Source organism: Pectinophora gossypiella, chromosome 1 (assembly GCF_024362695.1).
Source record: "Pectinophora gossypiella chromosome 1, ilPecGoss1.1, whole genome shotgun sequence".
NCBI classification, from domain to species: domain Eukaryota; kingdom Metazoa; phylum Arthropoda; class Insecta; order Lepidoptera; family Gelechiidae; genus Pectinophora; species Pectinophora gossypiella.
This window is the reverse complement of record NC_065404.1, coordinates 2,835,325-2,857,484: the sequence shown is the minus strand read 5'-3', so window position 1 is coordinate 2,857,484 and position 22,160 is coordinate 2,835,325. Positions and strand designations below refer to the sequence as shown.

Here is a 22,160-nt window from a genome sequence, read left to right as displayed (position 1 = left end):
AAACCTTTTCTAAGGACATCTCCTATTTTTTTGTTAATTTTATTTGACATATCAATATTAATTCAATTGGATATTTCTAGCCTGGCCACGAATCATAAGTGTTTACTGAACGCCACTTTCATCGCGTCACATTAAATTTTAATAGTCTGTGTTGATCATAAACCTAATCTTCATTATCGTCTGTATACAGAAAATATAAAATAGGTACTTTAGATCCCGCTTTAGTCTATATCTATACTCCCAGTTCTTTCTTACTTTCGCTTCAAAAAAGTGAGTTATTTTTAGCTCAGTACAAATTCATTTACTATAACTTAAAGTTGAGCAAATAGTTTGAATAAGTAACTTTGTTCTTGAAAGCTTCGCCGTGGATGTTTATAATTCGAGGCTGCTTTTGGGAAACTTGTTAATAAGGCTTGTTAATAATTTTAAACTTGTTAATAATTTTAACCGAATTTGTGTATAATATTTAACAGACAGGTAAACGTTTTAATTAGAAGCAACAAATGAAGGAATTATTTATTTAACATTGATTTGAATAGGAATTGAAGGAAGTGAAACTACTTTTGTCAAATTCCAATTTAGTCAAATTGGAATTTGACGGTAATGAAGTCTCATTACTTACATAAGATAACCGAATTTACGCAAGAAAAACCGAGAAAATGCTACCAAATCCAGTTTTCGTTTGTTTTAATATTTTATTTAATATTTCAGTAGTCTTAAATTTAGGTAATTAAGCAGTACATAGATCATTAAAGGTAACATTTTTGTGCAAGTGTGATAGGATAATAATATTATTACTACAGTATTTGCTTATTTGAAGTTCGATTATCTACTTCTTCAAAGAAAATAAATGATTTAAAGTTTAAGTACATTATGTATGCTACCCAAAGACAAAGGAAACTTGAAATGCAAATCCGACATCTAACGCCTACTATTATCTTACCGTCCGCACGATTTCCTGCTGACCCCTGAAACAACCCTTCCCATATTCAAATTAGCGAGGAAATTCTGATTAAAAATGCGATAGACGGACGGACAGACGACTAAATTACAAACTGTATTCGGAAATTAGGTCGAGAGACACTCGGAATATCGTTATAATAAAATTAAATTTATACCCTGATTTCATTAACTTTGACAAAATTAGTAAGTACTTGGCGCTTTCGGGGTTTCGGGTGTTTAAAAGTCTGGTGTGTTTATGGAGGAAATGAATATTTACACCTATTACGAGTAGGTATGTGCACACCTTCAAGCTAAAGTTATAAGTTTAGTGGCAACGACATAAAGAGCGACATAATTATAAGGTATTGGTCTTAGCATATGAAATCTTTCTATATCTTCCTCTTCTTCACCTTTTCTCTCTCTTTCTCAATTTATTTTTAAACACGTAAATTCTGTCGCCATTCATCTACTCAGTGTGTACGTAGATTCTACTCCCAACAAAACGACGACTGCTAACCCAGTAGTGGGACGTATATAATGTTCGTAATGCAAACATTGTGATGAACGCTAAATGCAATCTCATATAAAATGCACTTTGCTTGGACGAATGTGCATTAGTGAGGTAAAATGGAGTTTACTTTTTCCGCAGATTTAAAAGTAGGAAACTTTTTATTCTGTGTACGGTACAAAAACTTACATAGTGTGATTTCAGCGCTTACCGCTGTCGGCCAACTAGAGTCGATTGATTCTTTCAAATATAATCCTATAAGAAGACGCGTAGCTCGCGCCCGACTGAGCACGTAACGTTTTATACATTAATGGGGCACACTCTCAAGCCTATTATCTTAAATTTTGCCCCCATTTATTTATTTATCTAACAGTTTATTGTACACCGAATAGGATATAAAAACAATTAGACTAACACAAGACAGACAAACGATTCAGCTTATTTCTAATAGAAATCTCTTCTAGCAAACCGGGAAAGAGATCAATTTAAACTAAGAGAGGGAAGAGGCGATAGATAAAGAGTTGAGAGTTATTAATCAACTTGGCCGGATAAATATCTATCTATATCTGAGTCACATTAAAAAATCTTCCTACGATCCATTTTCCCGACACATTAGTTGGACAACTGAGCCTATGACCCTGTAATCATAAGTTATTGTGGTTTGTTAATAAACTTGTTGAATGGGAATTTCTATTTTTCAAGAAATTTCATTATATGTGGCTATTTTTTAACGCCCTCTGTGGTCTAATGATTAGAGCGTCGGGCTCACGATGGAGGCTAGGGGTCGATTACCGATGAGGACATTGTCGAAATCACTTTGTCAGATTGTTCTTTGTAGGCTTGAATTACCTGATTGTCCGAAAAAGTAAGATGATTTTGTGCCGCAGTGGAGCGGCGTGGTGTATGCTCCATACTCCCACTGGTTGATTGAGCGGAGGCCTGTGCCCAGTATTGGAATGTATATAGGCTGTTCATGTTATGTTATGTTTATGCAGCTATATTTTTTAAGCCATTGACAATTTCCATAAATAATTTCGCCCGCTTCGACTACGGTTTACCAATTACACGACACGCCAATAAATCCCGATGAAAATATTGATAATGCCGTTGATGCAGTTGTTGCGACATGCAATGAATTATGCTCGTAAGCAAAGCGAAATTGTATTTGTACTACGTAATTAGTGTTGCCAGCAACAAAAAATACGTTATAAAAAGTTAGTTACAAAAGTTTAAAAAAGCGGCAAAGCTCTCCGCCAGGTTATAATCAGGTCAGGTGGATTCATTTATTAATTAACCAAGCGCCGAGTTTATGAATCGTGGTAAATATATTGCTTTATAAAAGAAAACAATAAACACCTATTTCGTAGTTTTTCTAAACCCGAGAGACAGGTTTTATGTCGCAATTTTTTTTACGATACAATGTAAAATGCTACTAAACAATACTTAACGAAGAAAGTAATGAAAATCTAGTTTTCGTTCCAAAATTCGTCCTCTATTAGGAAATGGCAAAGTTTATGATGAGCCATTTAGTAGGCAACGACTACAACATTCGCTAAAAAAACTTAGACAAAGTCTTGCTAATAAATACTGAATAGTCAGTAAGAGCGCGACAACTGCTCGTTAATTGTCAATTTTATGAAAAAGGTATTTCTGGGTACAGGATAGACTGTGGACGCATTCAACAATCCGCTTGGATGCGTTGAAAATGTTCAAATCTGCATAACGCGCCATTGACGAACGTTTGTGGGCAAATGAGGCGGGAAAATAACGCCCAATTGCACATGACCCCTGACTTATATGTTTGGAGTGAGTAGCCAAGTGTCTTTTGAGATTGGCCTTCATTGCACCACTATACAGAAAAGCAAATTCGCGAAAGGGGCTCTAATACTCAACGGCTTTAGAATGTGCTTTCACTATGAATTAGACTGTGGTAGCGAGTACTGTAGTTGGTAATTTTTTTAGGGTGTATATTATATGTATATCCTATTAACTAGATGTTATATTTAATGTGATTTGAAGTTGATAATGATTTTTAACTATTACGCATTTGTCAATAATTACAGTAAGTGACGACTATTATTATTCTGCGGTGTACGGAAAAGCTCTCGATAGGTTTATCCGACACCGTAATTTGATTATGAAATGTTAATAAATAAATTAAAAAATATAGTGCTTATAATATACATAAGTTAGTGACATCGTGACGAATACTGAGGGGGACGATTCAGACCATGATTCTGAGTTAATATCAAGTGGAATTTTCCGTCGCAGAATTTATGATTTTTCAGACACTCTCACTCTCAGTCAAACCTATCGAGAGATTTTCCTTACACCGCAGAATACATGTTATTACTGTTAGAAATAAATATAACTTAGATATAAATTCACATACAGTAAGCTGCAATTGAACGTTTTTCATCGCTTTTATAAAATATTTACTCATAAAGACTGAATTTAAACTAGGATATCTCATAGTGTGCATCGATTGCTGCATTGTTACGCTCCTGCCTAACCTAGAATTAGTACTACGTGAACATATAAGTTAGTCGGTGTATGTAGAAAGTTAGCAAGGCACATTGCATAATATATTCAGTATAATATTATTACTATATATAGTTGTTTGTGCGCATTCGAGGCTTCAGCGCGCTAGAATTAATTAATAGATGATTGGCTTAGATATCATACGAGTATGTACATATTATTATCATTTACATGAAGCAATTTATACGTTTAGATTTTAGACAGAATCTATCGCGTAATTATAATCAACTATAATTTCATATTGTCGCTAGGCAAGGTAACTGTAGGTAGCTTACAATAGATACAGGTATCTAGGCTGCCCGGGTTTTTTGGCGAGTGTTTAGGTTCTTTGTTTTTTTACACTTTTTTGTGGTCAGTAGTAGACTGTTCATTTTAAGTAAGTACTTATACAGGGTGTTAAACACCTCCTCCACCAAAAACGCAGCGTGGTGGAGTATGCTTTTACCGTTGATTGACGGGAGGCCTGTGCCCAGCAGTGGGACGAATATAGGCTGTTTATGATACAGGGTCTTATTAAAAGTGTACGGAATACTGAGTGGGATGATGCTGCTCATGATTCTGAATTAATATCAGATGGAACATTTTCTAACTATTTTTAATTCTATACTTTTGCGATGGAAAATTCCATTTGATATCACCTTAGAACCACGGTCTGGATCATCGCTCAAAGTTTTCGTTACGGTGTCACTGACACCCTATAAGTTTGATATGATTACTTACCAAAAATATATTTGACGTGAGGATGGATGCGATCCGCTGCCCAAAAAGAATTGGCGCCATCTGCAACAAGGGGTTTTAATTTAACAAGGTGCACCCGATGATTTCAATCAGGACAAATTGCGGGAATCCCTGTATTTTAGTTGCCAATCCCGCCGTTTATAATTTGGTGCTGTTTTTTGATCCGAGAATAATTGAGTGGAAATGTCATAATTTAAAGACCGGATTTTGGCGCTTGATGATGTCAAAATTTAAGTATTCTGGGTATACCCAGTTGTTAGTCACGACTACATAACACGTTACATGAAGATTTGCTGGAAAAATAAATACCAATATTTTATCAACCCTGTCTTTATTTTATTTTTAACCTGTATCAAAAGGATTTGTAATATCAGCATGTCACAGTCTTCAGTGGCAATGCTGCAATGCAAAGTACAGAAAGTCTCTATAATTTTATTCTTGAACACATCTACTTAGCGAAGGGTAAATTGTCAACAATTTTCCAGCTGTTACAACCGCTCATTTTTCTTCAGCAAATCCTTTAAATCAAAGCGCATGGAAAGGGTCAACACACTTCACTCCCATTTATTTACCCGGCTTCAATGCGGGCGGCCATTACCTCCTACTTATAGAACAATTTCCACACATGTCATTTTCCCACCAGTACCACATTACGCTGTTAGCCCCTATGATTATAACATTTTCATTAAACAGCGCACAATCACGTAATTGCTATGAAACTTTGTGCTTGGAGCGCAGCCGAGCATTAGTCGCTATACCATGCGAGTTCCGCAGTGCATCGATTGCTGCTTAATTTTTAAATGAACTGTTATTTTCTAATTTGTGGTAGTAGATGTGAAGTTCTAATTTAGTTTAGGCTTAAGCGCGTTATGGGTTTGTTGACACACCTAACATTTTGTTATTTTATTTTATTATTTTATTTAGATAGGTATACCAACAGTACACATATTGTAAAGTTATACAATACAAGTCTTAAATTAGTTTTTGTTTTCATTTATTGTCTGTAAATTATTATGTACCTACATAAGTGCTGTTTATGTATTCTACTCAGGAAGTCATATATACGGCAAACCAAAACAACAAACCCCACACTACAGAGATTTCCAATAACTACAGTGATATCTAATTTCGCGAAATAAACTAGAAAACACTGGCGTTTCGCCTGCATGATGCAGCCAAAATAGAATACGGAATGAATGGCCTACATTGAGTGGGAATTCTTGATGGGCGCCATTATTCAAGCGCGCGCCGTCGCGCATTCTTCGTCCACATTTGGGCACTGGATGCGACGCTATTCAGCCAACTATTCAGTGCAGGTGTCTGTGTTATTTGCTACCAAAACTATTTTGCGAACAATTACAGACAGCTACGAGCTTGTTTTTTTTTAATTCTACACTATACCTACTGTTAAAATAATTCTTGAAGAAAAAAAGTCAATAGTTCTGCTTATTTGAAATTGAAACTGAACGTAAGCTGAAGCTTTGAACTTCCACAAGCTTTGAACTTCCACAATGTTGCATTGGAAAAACATAGCATTTAGAATACAAAGCAAGCCTCGTACAAGAAAAGCTTTTGTGTCGAGGAGATCTACATTCATGTCCATTACCCACATTACCATTATGCAGTGAGGGCACTGTGGGAGCCTTTCCTGCTATTTTACTAACTAAACAGCGGTCTAAACGCAAAAGCAACACTCAAAACGCCTAGCACCCTTCCTGAATACCATTGTAGCAGTTCCAATGTTGCGGTATTCGCCGACTAAGTTGGAAACTTAAAACTTTTAGTTGGTGTGTCGGTTTGTTTGCGGTCGCGAACGCTCGCGGTCATTAAGGGGTGAGTGCGCAAAATTTCCGCTTAAAAGTAATTTGCCATGTCACTGCAGGCCGAATTTGAAACAAAGGATAGGCAAATGCGAACCAAGCCGGTAATGACGGTGCTAGTTTTCGAGAAAAACGTAATGCGTTCAGCGAAGACCGTTTTTTACTGCGCACTGTAATGAACTGAAAAAGGTAACGTTTCTTGTTATGTCAATAACGTACATTTACACACTGAAAAAATGGAAGACTTGCGAACAAAAATTAAATATTACCATAAAAAAAAATGTGTTTAAGTTACTTCTATCCAACGCTAAACAATAAGTAAATAGTTTTAGTAGCAGCAGAACTTATAATTGAGTATGTTCCTACCTTCTAGCGGGCAACTAATTAGTCACCTGTTTTTTTGATGATCATAAAGCGTATGTAAATTACAAGTTAATTACTATTTGTCTCTAAGAAAAGATAAGATGTACCTAAGTGTTTGTATGCAGGTACGTTGGCCTAGCCCATAAACTGCCTGTAAAGCTTTTTGTATCCATACTACGAGCTTGTTAATGGAAAGCGCAAGATACCAGTATATCTTCTGAAAGGGGCAAAGAACCACGCCTCCTTTGAAAGTGTTTTAAACACCTCTTTTAGTCTTTTCGTATTTATATGGAAGGACATAGTGATAGTATAAGAATTTTGTAAAAGCCAGTGATTTTTTATAGCCTCGCCTTAGAAAAAACCACGTGAGCGCCTTTTTGGAATGACATTCTTATGTGATTTTGGTCAAAAAGAATCTCGATTTTTTTAAATTAATTTCATTCCGGGTAATAATTGAGACCACAAGCTTTGCGAAACTAGCTATTGCGAGGTTTTGTTAACTAAACTCACACCCGGTTGTGATTTCTCAAAAGACGCTTACTTACGTGGTTTTTACTATCAGGCGACGATATAGTTACTTAGTGTAACCTAATGTATAGTGACAGGTGATCAGCTCATCTCTTATGGTTCCGTTCCAATTTTCTTAGTCTTTGAAGTCCAACAGTGTTCTAGAATATGCGGCGATGATAACCGACGTGAAACATAATTGAACAAGTTTGTTTCAGCCCTTGACGAATGAGATTCAGACATAATGTATTCGACCAGATCCAAATAAATAACATTACTAGTGCAATTCACAGTGTAACCTAAAAGATATGAAGGAATTTCCCTGTGAATATTTTTTGTTGAAAACATTTTTGAAAAAGTCATTGTGCTAAAACTAAAAACTCTTTTCTACATTTTTGTAACTTATTCTGGAAGTGAGTATAAAATATGTACTTTTTATTTTGATTTATTACAATATTATTTATTACAATTCTATATAAATATAATTACAACTACAAAATATTGAGAAAACAAAAAGAAGAAAAAGGATTAGAATGAATTAATTGTAAATCATTTTAACTAGTTTAACATGACCAAACTTTTACTGATTATGTAAAATGAACAATTCAAGACCTTACGTTCACGACGTTTAGTCGTCAAACAATCCCCCCCGAGTTGTTCCAGGTGCAAAGGTCCCAATTACACTCGCCGCATACAACGTGGTAGGTGATGGACAATCTTTGCGCCAAGAAGTAGCCCGCACCCCTATTGGGTAATTGTATCATGTTATATAATAGGTAGATGTGAATGACACACGTAGCTTTAAGTTTCTGTACTGGTTTTCAGCCCGGGGGTTTGATGGAGACATCAATAGGTTTCAAGTCACGTCTGTTGATACAGGTCCTTTTCTCATGACCTTTCAATAGAGAGGGGATGGTTTTACTTTAAAATAGACACTGCTACATGATACAAAATAATAATAGGGAGCATTTAACTAGTGACATATAAAATTACAGATTAAGCGTGTCACGAAGAATAAATCTTGGGGCTTACTGTCTTAAATGTAACTAGGTAGGTATAACAGAAAGTTTTAATATACGTACTTATTTCATAAAATTCAAAATATTTATATTATGTGTGAAGAAGTAAATTTTTCAATAGTATAAAGAAGTAGTAAAATTTGCAGCAGCTCGAAAATGATTAACAAAACAACTCTTGGAGGAAAGGAATCCTTAAATTGATAAGATTTCTTCTAGTTTACAGTAGGTATAAATTTTCCAAAAGTTTTGTAGATATAAGTAGGTAGGTAATTGAAATAAACAAATTTGAAACTAAGTTTGAAAGATCCGGATAAGAAATTTGAGTTTTCGTCTAATTTAAAGTTCACAGAACAATCGTAGGAAGTCTAAACTTTGAAAACAATATAAGTATTTCAAGAAAGGAATTTTAATTATTGTTCATTTATATGGGTCTGAATGCGATACCTACCACTCCATCATTATCTAAGCAAGATACAAGGGGATATTATAACTTAATAAGTATATACCGATACACCTGCTATTTAATAGGTAGATGTCTAAAATGTTGCCGACCCTACTCGCGGAGGGACCAAAAGTGTTCTTTTCCGTCACAGACTAACCCAGTATTGCGAAGGCCTAAACACACGGAAAAGTGTTTTAAAATGCCCATCCCAACGAAATGGATATGTTATAGTGTATTGGAAGGGAGGAGTCGAGGATCAAACTTATTTACTGAGCAAATGCTACGGTTTACGGTCAAGAAAACCGGAGGGAAAGACCGTAATCGATATCAAACCTAGAATTATATTTGATAAGATCATGATGGATTTTTAAGTATGGAATTGAAAAAAGACCTTGATCTCAAACATTTTGCATACTTTAGTGTTAACCTTTGGAGTTAATAATTAATTCATTACTAACATTTCTTTGAGGATAAAAGTTAACGATTTGTTACTTAAGCTGCGAGTATACAATGTATATAGAAGCTCCTTTCAAGTTTCTTTTGATCCGTGATAAAGAAACTGCGAGAGCTCACTGATACGAAAACAGGTGGAATACAAGAAAGCAATCTTTATGTTTCAAATATGAAAGGGCGGAAAGCATTGCTGGAATAAGGCATTATCTGTTACGAGAACAAAAGAAGTGATACCTGTGTATCTAATCGAGGTATTTCGTGTTCGCCTTGTATTTTATCAAGCCGGAGTTTTAGTGCGTCGCAATCCTGCAAATTAACCCGGGATCCGCGCTTGGATGTGATCCCTAATTTTCAGATACATCTCGAGGAATAAATAGGGGATTAGGGGAGGCGTCGGGCGCGTAAATAACCTCCCGTCACGCCACATAGCTAGGCAACCAGGAGATAAGGAGCGGGGTGAAATTGCCCTCAGCGCAAGAACCTCGTGAGCGGCGCAAACCGTGAGCTTTAGCGTAGTTTCTTTGCTACATCTTCGACAAACATCCGTTGTATCTGCATCAGCTTTCGGCCAAGTAGTTGACGCCAGCTGAGGTAAGCCTACAATAAGACACGTCAAAATACTGCAAATCAAAATGAAACACGTCTGATGTGGAAGAATTTCTGGTCAGCTTCTTTAATAATGTAGGCTAAATTAAAGTGGGGCAGAATGGAAAACTAGGCTAAACTTATACTGACGACGTATTTCTTAAGGTGCTAAGTTGGCATTGCCCGGTTCCATATAAATCCACCATTGACTGGCCGCACCGGAATTTGTATAATGACGTTCTTACTAATCCATCGTAGTCCTAGGTTATGCACTATTTGACAAATACCTTAGTCCTTTCCCAACTTTATCTTGGGCCATACGCAGTCAGAAATGTTACTGTGTATGAGTTACAGTAGCTTTTTGTTCTAAACAATGCTTTAAATGTTGAATCGTAGAAAGTTTGTGCGTACGCTGATAGGTGGTGTATTGTAGTCGAGCGTATGATATGGCAGAGTTAGAACGGCACATTTCAGGCCTCATTTTATGCCTCAGTACAAAGTACAGGCCTATGAATAAGCCTTAAATTTTCGCGTAGGCAGATAAACGTATTCGCAAGTGCCGTTTTCGTTTATCTCTGCGTGTAATGAAAGAGTAATTTATTTTATTTTCAGATTAAAGGCATAAGCTAATGGGAATAAAGTCTGTACGTACTTGTGCTACATGATAATTCATTATAATAGTATCCAGACATCTGGTTTAAAAGTGGAAGCTGTTTTGTGCTCAGTATCGAGACGTCATTAGGCGTTTATAAGTACATATATACCTGAATGGTAAAGCCTAGTAGTTTTTCATTGGGTTTATGTTCCTTCAATGAAGATCGGAGAATATTGAAAGTGGGACGAGTATGCACTGAAAATATTCACTTTTTAGTGAATTACATACTCTTGTACTATTTAGCAAAAAATATGAGGCAGAGGTTTTTTTTGGTAAGATTATATGGTTAAATACCTTTTCTTTCATTAATTGTCAAATGCTTAAAATTAAATAAAACTTCAACTGCAGAAAAGCGTTGGATGAAATGTTCTAAGAAACCGTCTGGTACAAGAACATCTATTTGATAGAAGTTAAAAGATCAGGCAAAAAAGAAAACAGCTTTGTACACCTGTCAAACTTTTTTAATTCTGTTTATCACAGTTCATTCCCTAGAAACGTCTTCGCTGATTGTCTAGAAAGTTCCAGATGTTTCGAGAAGTGTTCTTCGATTCTTTGTAGGGTCCTAGAAGGCCAAGGCTTTGACCCTTGAACGGACACTGAAGGGATACCCTTACGTCCTTATTGCTTGTGAAGTGACTATCTTGTTAACTAAAAGAAAGTTTTAACATTCTTATTAGAATCACCCTTTTATGAATGTGAAAATAAAACACGGTGTAAACACCAGAGCAAGGGAGGAAAAATAATACTATAAATATTTAAAAAGTAGATTGTACTATAGTATTGGACAGGAAGACAGGTGTGCTTCTTGGCTTGCATCTTTAATAGGAGGTTTTATGGTTTCCGGGTATATAGGTATATCAGTATTATGAATGCCTCACTTAATTTCTAATTAAGTGAGGCATTTATATAAACACTTGTATTGCAGAATGCCTGCTGGTTAAACAGATTTAAGACAACAGCGAAACATATCAAGAAATCCGATTTCATTAAAAATAAATTGTACGTGAATCGCTCCACCCCATTCTTAAGTAAAAGGGGCGAAGAACAGGAAAAGAAGTTGTAAAATTGCATATTTATATTATTATATACATGTTTATTTGCAACAATCCCTTTTTAGGGGTGAGGGTTGACCCTTAAAACGATTGTCAGTAGGATGCGCCTACAACCCCTTGTTATATCCTTTCTTTGTTAAATAAGCAAGTTGTATCCCAAAGATGTAAAATGGTGTGATTCTGTAGATCGTTTTTTGAGTGCTATAGTTAACTAAGAAGCTTTAAATAATACTTCATCACAAGGTTTGCCTGATAGGTTAGATGAGATCAAACTCTGTCCGAAGCCCTTCTTTAGTATGGTAAATCTTTAGAGTAATACATAATTGGATATGAATACAATAAAATGAAACGTAAACAATTGCCGCGAAATAATATTTGTGTTCCAGAAAATTATACTGAGCATGTTGGCGAAGAAAATTGGGATTCCTCTCAAGATCTTATCCACTAACTAAACTTTCGCCTCATCTATTTCCCTTATCATGATATGGAACTTGCAATTTTCTTTCAAGAACCTCAGCGTTTTGTAGGATTTAAAAAGTCTCGTCTAAAGAATTGCAGATTAAGGAGATTCGCCCAGGTTTCTCATGCTTGAATAACGGTGAGCCGAGCAAGGAATTGCAACCTATGCTCTGAGAAAGACATTTAGGGCCCCTGATTAAACCTGAAATAAGGGAGTATTAACTTAATGGAGCTTAAGATTAAAGATTGGATTGCAAAATATTTTAAGGGCAATGACTGAGGATAAATACACTAAGAAAAGCTTTATGGAAAATGGATTTGAGTCTGGGGTATAGCAGATATATTATATATTACTAGATGTCGCGTGGTTCGCTCGCAGCAAGCTGCTCGCGTGTCTTGTTTTCCCGCCATTTTTTTACCGCGATAGTATTTGACCAAGACTTAAATAGGTCTCGTGAAATCAAAAAAGTTCTAGGTGCTATAGTTTTGCCAGGCCGTAGGGTGACCCCTGATGCGGAGCAGTTTTCCAAGATGACGTTCCGATCACACCCCAATACATCATTTTTACCTCTGAGACATTTTCTGGAAAAACAAAAATTTGTATGGCGGCCATCTTGTTTTTCGGCCATTTTGTTTTTTTTTCACTGGCGATAAAATTTGACCAAGACTTTAATAGGCTTCGTGAAAACAAAAAAGTTCCAGGTGCGATAGTTTTGCCACGCCTTAGGGTGTCTCCCTGATGCGGAGCAGTTTTTGAACATCCGGAAGCATTTTTATACTCTACATAACGTTCCGATCAAATCCCTCATACATTTTTTTAACCCTGAGGAATTTTCTAGAAAAACAAAATTTTGTATGGCGGCCATCTTGTTTTTCCGCCATTTTGTTTTTTTTTCACCGGCGATTGTATTAGACAAAGATTTAAATTGGTTTCGTGAAAAAAGAATTGTTCCAGGTTTTATAGTTTTGCCAGGCCGTAGGGTGTCTCCCTGATGCGGAGCAGCTTTCGAAGATCGAAAAGTATTTCCATACTCAACATGATGTTTCGATCACATTCCTCATACATCATTTTTACCCCCGAGGCATTTTCGGGAAAAACGAAAATTTAGTATGGCGGCCATCTTGTTTTTCCGCCATTTTGGTTTTTTTTCACCGGGGATTGAATTTGACCAAGATTTAAATAGGTTTCGTGAAAAAAATATTGCTCTAGGTTTTATAGTTTTGCCAGGCCGTAGGGTGTCTCCCTGATGCGGAGCAGTTTTTCAAGATTGAGAAGTATTTTTATACTCAACAAGACATTCCGATTACAACCCCATACACAGTTTTTACCGCCGAGACATTTTCTGGAAAAACAAAATTTTGTATGGCGGCCATCTTGTTTTTCCGCCATTTTGTTTTTTTTTCACACACGATAGAATTTGACCAAGATTTAAGTAGGTTTTGTGAAAAAAGAATCATTCCAGGTGCGATAGTTTCGCCAGGCCGTAGGGTGTCTCCCTGATGCGGAGCAGTTTTCCAAGATCTGGAAGTTTTCCCATACTCACCGGGAGGTCCTAATCACTTTTCTCATACATTATTTTTACCCCCCGACGCTCCTTCTGGGAGAACAACTATGTCAGTCAGTCAGTGAGTCAGTACATGGGTTTGTAGCTTTATATAATATAACTAGATGTCGCGTGGTTCGCTCGCAGCAAGCTGCTCGCGTGTCTTGTTTTCCCGCCATTTTTTTACCGCGATAGAATTTGACCAAGACTTGAATAAGTCTCGTGAAATCAAAAAAGTTCTAGGTGCTATAGTTTTGCCGAGCCGTAGGGTGTCTCCCTGATGCGGAGCAGTTTTTCAAGATGACATTCCGATCACACCCCTATACATCAATTTTACCTTTGAGACATTTTCTGGAAAAACAAAATTTTGTATGGCGGCCATCTTGTTTTTCGGCCATTTTGTTTTTTTTCACTGGCGATAAAATTTGACCAAGACTTTAATAGGCTTCGTGAAAACAAAAAAGTTCCAGGTGCGATAGTTTCGCCAGGCTGAAGGGTGTCTCCCTGATGCGGAGCAGCTTTCGAAGATCGAAAAGTATTTCCATACTCAACGTGATGTTTCGATCATATTCCTCATACATCATTTTTACCCCCGAGGCATTTTCGGGAAAAACGAAAATTTCGTATGGCGGCCATCTTGTTTTTCCGCCATTTTGGTTTTTTTTCACCGGGGATTGAATTTGACCAAGATTTAAATAGGTTTCGTGAAAAAAATATTGCTCTAGGTTTTATAGTTTTGCCAGGCCGTAGGGTGTCTCCCTGATGCGGAGCAGTTTTTCAAGATCGAGCAGTACTGAAATACTCAACATGACGATCCGATCACATCCCTATACATCATTTTTACCCTCGAGGCATTTTCAGGAAAAACGAAAATTTTGTATGGCGGCCATCTTGTTTTTCCGCCATTTTGGTTTTTTTTCACCAGGGATTGGATTTGACCAAGATTTAAATATGTTTCGCGAAAGAAAAATTGCTCCAGGTTTTATAGTTTTGCCAGGCCGTAGGGTGTCTCCCTGATGCGGAGCAGATTTTGAAGATAGAGAAGTGTTTTCATACTCCACAAGACGTTCCGATTACATCTCCATACACAGTTTTTACTCCCGATGCATTTTCTGAAAAAACAAAATTTTGTATGGCGGCCATCTTGAATTTCCGCCATTTTGATTTTTTTTCACCCACAATAGAATTTGACCAAGATTTAAATAGGTTTTGCGAAAAAAAATTTGATCCAGCTATAATAGTTGCGCCAGACCGTAGGGTGTCTCCCTGATGCGGAGCAGTTTTCCAAGATCTGGAAGTTTTCCCATACTCACCGGGAGGTCCCGATCACACCCCCCATACATCATTTTCACCCCCCGACACTCCTTCTGGGAGAACAACTATGTCAGTCAGTCAGTCAGTCAGTGGGTTTGTAGCTATATATAATATAACTAGATGTCGCGTGGTTCGCTCGCAGCAAGCTGCTCGCGTGTCCTGTATTAGTTCGAAGCTTTGTATGGCGGCCATCTTGTTTTTTGCCGGCGATTGAATTTGACCAAGACTCGAATATGTCTCGTGAAATCCAAAAAGTTCTAGGTGCTATAGTTTTGCCAGGCCGTAGGGTGACTCTCTGACGCGGAGCAGTTTTCAAAGATGACGTTCCGATCACACCCCTATACATCATTTTTACACCCGAGACATTTTCGGGAAAAACAAAACTTTGTATGTCGGCCATCTTGTTTTTTCGCCATTTTGTTTTTTTTTTCACCGACCATTAAATTTGACCAAGATTTAAATAGGTTTCGTAAAAACAAAAAAGTTCCAGGTTCGATAGTATAGCCAGGCCGTAGGGTGCCGCCCTGATGCGGAGCAGTTTTCAAAGATCGAAAAGTATTTCCATACTCTACAAGACGTTCCGATTACAACCCTATACACAGTTTGTTTGCCCGAAACATTTTCTAGACAAACAAAAATTTACATGGCGGCCATCTTGTTTTTCGGCCATTTTGTTTTTTTTTCACCGGCGATAAAATTTGACCAAGATTTAAATAGGTTTCGTGAAAAAAATATTGCTCCAGGTTTTATAGTTTTGCCAGGCCGTAGGGTGTCTCCCTGATGCGGAGCAGTTTTTCAAGATCGAGCAGTATTGAAATACTCAACATGACGATGCGATCACATCCCTATACATAATTTTTACCTTCGAGGCATTTTCGGGAAAAACGAAAATTTTGTATGGCGGCCATCTTGTTTTTCCGCCATTTTGATTTTTTTTCAACGGTGATTGAATTTGACCAAGATTTAAATAGATTTCGTAAAAACAAAAAAGTTCCAGGTGCGATAGTTTTGCCAGGCCATAGGGTGCCGCCCTGATGCGGAGCAGCTTTCCAAGATCGAGAAGTATATCCATACTCAACAAGACGTTCCGATTACATCCCCATACATAATTTTTACCCCCGAGGCATTTTCAGGAAAATTGAAAAATTTGTATGGCGGCCATCTTATTTTTCCGCCATTTTGATTTTTTTTCACTAACTATAGAATTTGACCAAGATTTAAATAGGTTCTGTGAAAAAATTATTGTTCCAGGTGCGATAGTTTTGCCAGGCCGTAGGGAGTGTCCCTGATGCGGAGCAGATTTCAAAGATCGAGAAGTACTTCCATACTCAACATGACATTCCGATTACAACCCCATACGCAGTTTTTACCAACGAGACATTTTCTGGAAAAACGAAATTTTGTATGGCGGCCATCTTGTTTTTCCGCCATTTTGATTTTTTTTCACCGACAATAGAATTTGACCAAGATTTAAGTAGGTTTTGTGAAAAAAGAATCGTTCCAGGTGCGATAGTTTCGCCAGGCCGTAGGGTGTCTCCCTGATGCGGAGCAGTTTTCCAAGATCTGGAAGTTTTCCCATACTCACCGGAAAATTTTGATCACATCCCCCATACACCATTTTTACCCCCCGACACTCCTTCTGGGAGAACAACCCTGTCAGTGAGTCAGTCAGTCAGTCAGTCAGTACATGGGTTTGTAGCTATATATAATATAACTAGATGTCGCGTGGTTCGCTCGCAGCAAGCTGCTCGCGTGTCCTGTATTAGTTCGAAGCTTTGTATGGCGGCCATCTTGTTTTCGTGAAATCAAAAAAGTTCTAGGTGCTATAGTTTTGCCAGGCCGTAGGGTGTCTCCCTGATGCGGAGCAGTTTTCCAAGATGACGTTCCGATAACACCCCTATACATCGTTTTTACACCCGAGACATTTTCTGGACAAACAAAAATTTGTATGGCGGCCATCTTGTTTTTCGGCCATTTTTTTTTTCACCGGCGATAAAATTTGACCAAGATTTTATTAGGTTTGGTGAAAAAAGAATCGTTCCAGGAGCGATAGTTTTCCCAGGCCGTAGGGTGCCGCCCTGATGCGGAGCAGTTTTTGAAGGTCGGGAAGTATTTCCGTACTCAATATGACATTTTGATCTCATCCCTCTTACATCATATTCACCCCGAGGCATTTTCGGGAAAAACGAAAATTTTGTATGGCGGCCATCTTGTTTTTCCGCCATTTTGATTTTTTTTCACCAGCAATAAAATTTGACCAAGATTTAAATAGGTTTCGTGAAAATAAAAAAGTTCCAGGTGCTGTAGTTTCGCCAGGCCGTAGGGTGTCTCCCTGATGCGGAGCAGCTATCGAAAACCCAGACATACTTTTATACTCGACATGACGTTACGATCACACCCCCATACATAATTTTTACCACCGAGACATTTTCTGAAAAAACAAAATTTTGTATGGCGGCCATCTTGTTTTTCCGCCATTTTGGATTTTTTTCACCCACAATAGAATTTGACTAAGATTTAAATAGATTTTGTGAAAGAAAAATTGGTTTAGGTACGATAGTTTTGCCAGGCCATAGGGTGCCGCCCTGATGCGGAGCAGCTTTCCAAGATCGAGAAGTACATCCATACTCGACATGACGTTACGATCACACCCCCATACATAATTTTTACCACCGAGACATTTTCTGGAAAAACTAAATTTTGTATGGCGGCCATCTTGTTTTTCGGCCATTTTGTTTTTTTTTCACCGGCGATAAAATTTGACTAAGATTTAAATAGGTTTCGTGAAATCAAAAATGTTCCAGTTGCGATAGTTTTGCTAGGCCGTAGGGTGTCTCCCTGATGCTGAGCAGATTTCAAAGATCGAGAAGTATTTCCTTACTCAATATGACATTCCGATTACACCCCCATACATTGTTTTTACCTCTAAGACATTTTTCTGAAAAAACAAAATTTTGTATGGCGGCCATCTTGTTTTTCCGCCATTTTGGTTTTTCTTCACCGGCGATTGGATTTGACCAAGATTTAAATACGTTGTGCGAAAAAATCATTGTTCCAGGTGCGATAGGTTAGCCAGGCCGTAGGGTGTCTCCCTGATGCGGAGCAGTTTTTCAAGATTGAGAAGTACTTTTATACTCAACAAGACGTTCCGATTACAATCCCATACACAGTTTTTACCTTCGAGGCATTTTCAGGAAAAACGAAAATTTTGTACGGCGGCCATCTTGTTTTTCCGCCATTTTGGTTTTTTTTCACCAGGGATTGGATTTGACCAAGATTTAAATAGGTTTTGCGAAAAAAAAATTGATCCAGGTATAATAGTTGCGCCAGACTGTAGGGTGTCTCCCTGATGCGGAGCAGTTTTCCATGATCTGGAAGTTTTCCCATACTCACCGGGAGATTCCGATCACACCCCCTATACATCATTTTCACCCCCTGACGCTCCTTCTGGGAGAACAACCCTGTCAGTGAGTCAGTCAGTGAGTCAGTCAGTCAGTCAGTCAGTCAGTACATGGGTTTGTAGCTTTATATAATATAACTAGATTTCGCGTGGTTCGCTCGCAGCAAGCTGCTCGCGTGTCTTGTTTTCCCGCCATTTTGTTTTTTTTTCACCGGCGATAAAATTTGACCAAGATTTGAATAGGTCTCGTGAAATCAAAAAAGTTCTAGGTGCTATGGTTTTGCCAGGCCGGACCCCTAATGCGGAGCAGTTTTCCAAGATGACGTTCCGATCACACCCCAATACATCATTTTGACACCCGAGACATTTTCTGGAAAAACAAAAATTTATTTGTCGGCCATCTTGTTTTTCGGCCATTTTGTTTTTTTTTTCACCCACGATAAAATTTTACCAAGATTTAAATAGGTTTCGTGAAAACAAAAATGTTCCAGGTGCGATAGTTGCGCCAGGCCGTAGGGTGTCTCCCTGATGCGGAGCAGTTTTTAAAGGTCGGGAAGTATTTCCATACTCAACATGACATTTTGATCACATCCCTCATACATCATATTCACCCCCGAGGCATTTTCAGGAAAAACGAAAAATTTGTATGGCGGCCATCTTGAATTTCCGCCATTTTGTTTTTTTTTTCAACTGCAATTAAATTAGACCAAGATTTAAATAGGTTTTGTGAAATCAAAAATGTTCCAGGTGCCATAGTTTTGCCAGGCCGTGGGGTGTCTCCCTGATGCGGAGCAGATTTCAAAGATCGAGAAGTACTTCCATACTCAACATGACATTCCGATTACATCCCCTTTACATTGTTTTTAGCTCTAAGACATTTTTCTGAAAAAACAAAATTTTGTATGGCGGCCATCTTGTTTTTCCGCCATTTTGGTTTTTTTTCACCGGCGATTAGATTTGACTAAGATTTAAATACGTTGTGCGAAAAAATTATTGTTCCAGGTGCGATAGGTTAGCCAGGCCGTAGGGTGTCTCCCTGATGCTGAGCAGTTTTTCAAGATTGAGAAGTATTTTTATACTCAACAAGACGTTCCGATTACAACCCCATACACAGTTTTTACCCACGAGACATTTTCTGGAAAAACGAAAAATTTGTATGGCGGCCATCTTGTTTTTCCGCCATTTTGGTTATTTTTCACCGGCGATTGGATTTGACCAAGAAATAAATAGATTTTGTGAAAAAAGAATCATTCCAGGTGCTATAGTTGCGCCAGGCCGTAGGGTGTCTCCCTGATGCGGAGCAGTTTTTCAAGATCGAGCAGTTTTTCCATACTCAACTTGACGTTTCGATCACACCTCCCATACATAATTTTTACACCCGAGGCATTTTTTAAAAAAACAAAATTTTGTATGGCGGCCATCTTGTTTTTCCGCCATTTTGGTTTTTTTTCACCGGTGATTGAATTTGACCAAGATTTAAATAGGTTTCGTGAAAACAGAATCGTTCCAGGTGCGATAGTTTTGCCAGGCCGTGGGGTGTCTCCCTGATGCGGAGCAGTTTTCCAAGATCTGGGATTTTTCCCATACTCACCGGGAGGTCCCGATCACACCCCCCATACATCATTTTCACCCCCCGACGCTCCTTCTGGGAGAACAACCCTGTCAGTGAGTCAGTCAGTGAGTCAGTCAGTCAGTCAGTGGGTTTGTAGCTATATATATTATAATAACTAGATGTCGCGTGGTTCGCTCGCAGCAAGCTGCTCGCGTGTCTTGTTTACCCGCCATTTTTTTGCCGCGATAGAATTTGACCAAGACTAAAATAGGTCTCGTGAAATCAAAAAAGTTCTAGGTGCTATAGTTTTGCCAGGCCGTAGGGTGTCTCCCTGATGCGGAGCAGTTTTCCAAGATGAAGTTCCGATAACACCCCTATACATCGTTTTTACACCCGAGACATTTTCTGGACAAAAAAAAATTTGTATGGCGGCCATCTTGTTTTTCGGCCATTTTGTTTTTTTTTTAATCGGCGATAAAATTTGACTAAGATTTAAATAGGTATCGTGGAAACAAAAAAGTCCTAGGTGCGATAGTTTCGCCAGGCCGTAGGGTGTCTCCCTGATGCGGAGCAGCTATCGAAAACCCACACTTTTTTCATACTCGACATGACGTTCCGATCACATTCCTATACATCATTTTTACCCCCGAGGTATTTTCAGGAAAAACTAAAAATTTGTATGGCAGCCATCTTGATTTTCCGCCATTTTGTTTTTTTTCAGCGGGGATTGGATTTGACCAAGATTTAAATATGTTTCGCGAAAGAAAAATTGCTCCAGGTTTTATAGTTTTGCCAGGCCGTAGGGTGTCTCCCTGATGCGGAGCAGTTTTCGAAGATCTAGCAGTATTTCCATACTCAACAAGACGTTCCGATTACACCTCCGTACACAGTTTTTACCCCCAAGACATTTTCTTGAAAAACAAAAATTTGTATGGCGGCCATCTTGTTTATCCGCCATTTTGATTTTTTTTCACCCACGATAGAATTTGACCAAGATTTTAATAGGTTTCGTGAAAAAAGAATCGTTCCAGGTGCGATAGTTTTGCCAGACGGTAGGGTGTCTCCCTGATGCGGAGCAGTTTTCCAAGATCTGGAAGTTTTCCCATACTCATCGGAATATCTTGATCACATCTCCCATACATCATATTTACCCCCCGGCGCTCCTTCTGGGAGAACAACCCTGTCAGTGAGTCAGTCAGTCAGTCAGTCAGTCAGTCAGTCAGTACATGGGTTTGTAGCTTTATATAATATAACTAGATGTCGCGTGGTTCGCTCGCAGCAAGCTGCTCGCGTGTCTTGTTTTCCCGCCATTTTTTTACCGCGATAGAATTTGACCAAGACTTGAATAGGTCTCGTGAAATCAAAAAAGTTCTAGGTGCTATAGTTTTGCGAGGCCGTGGGGTGTCTCCCTGATGCGGAGCAGTTTTCCAAGATGACGTTTCGATCACACCCCTATACATCATTTTTACACCCGAGGCATTTTCTGGAAAAACAAAAATGTATATGGCGGCCATCTTGTTTTTCGGCCATTTTGTTTTTTTTTTCACCGGCGATAAAATTTGACCAAGATTTAAATAGGTTTCGTGAAAATAAAAAAGTTCCAGGTGCGATAGTTTTGCCAGGCCGTAGGGTGTCTTCCTGATGCGGAGCAGTTTTTGAAGGTCGGGAAGTATTTCCATACTCAACATGACATTTTGATCACATCCCTCTTACATCATATTCACCCCCGAGGCATTTTCGAGAAAAACGAAAATTTTGTATGGCGGCCATCTTGTTTTTCCGCCATTTTGATTTTTTTTCACTGCCAATTGAATTTGACCAAGGTTTAAATATGTCTTGTGAAAACCAAAAAGTTCTAGGTGCTATAGTTTTGCCAGGCCGTAGGGTGTCTCCCTGATGCGGAGCAGTTTTCGAAGATCTAGCAGTATTTCCATACTCAACAAGACGTTCCGATTACACCTCCGTACACAGTTTTTACCCCCAAGACATTTTCTGGAAAAACAAAATTTTGTATGGCGGCCATCTTGTTTTTCCGCCATTTTGATTTTTTTTCACCGACAATAGAATTTGACCAAGATTTAAATAGGTTTTGTGAAAACAGAAAAGTTCCAGGTGCGATAGTTTTGCCAGGCCGTAGGGTGTCTCCCTGATGCGGAGCAGTTTTCCAAGATGAAGTTCCGATAACACCCCTATACATCGTTTTTACACCCGAGACATTTTCTGGACAAAAAAAAATTTGTATGGCGGCCATCTTGTTTTTCGGCCA

The 22,160-nt window shown here is 38.3% G+C and overlaps 1 protein-coding gene across 1 annotated transcript in view; it reads right to left on the bottom strand.

The window, feature by feature from the left end:
* The window catches only part of LOC126376100 (insulin-like growth factor-binding protein complex acid labile subunit), a 265,800-nt gene that overhangs the window by 7,188 nt on the left and 236,452 nt on the right, over window positions 1-22,160 (bottom strand). Inside the window, exon 6 of the mRNA XM_050023305.1 lies at window positions 4,712-4,771. Coding sequence (XP_049879262.1) covers window positions 4,712-4,771 — 60 coding nt within the window. The remainder of the gene's footprint in view (window positions 1-4,711; window positions 4,772-22,160) is intronic.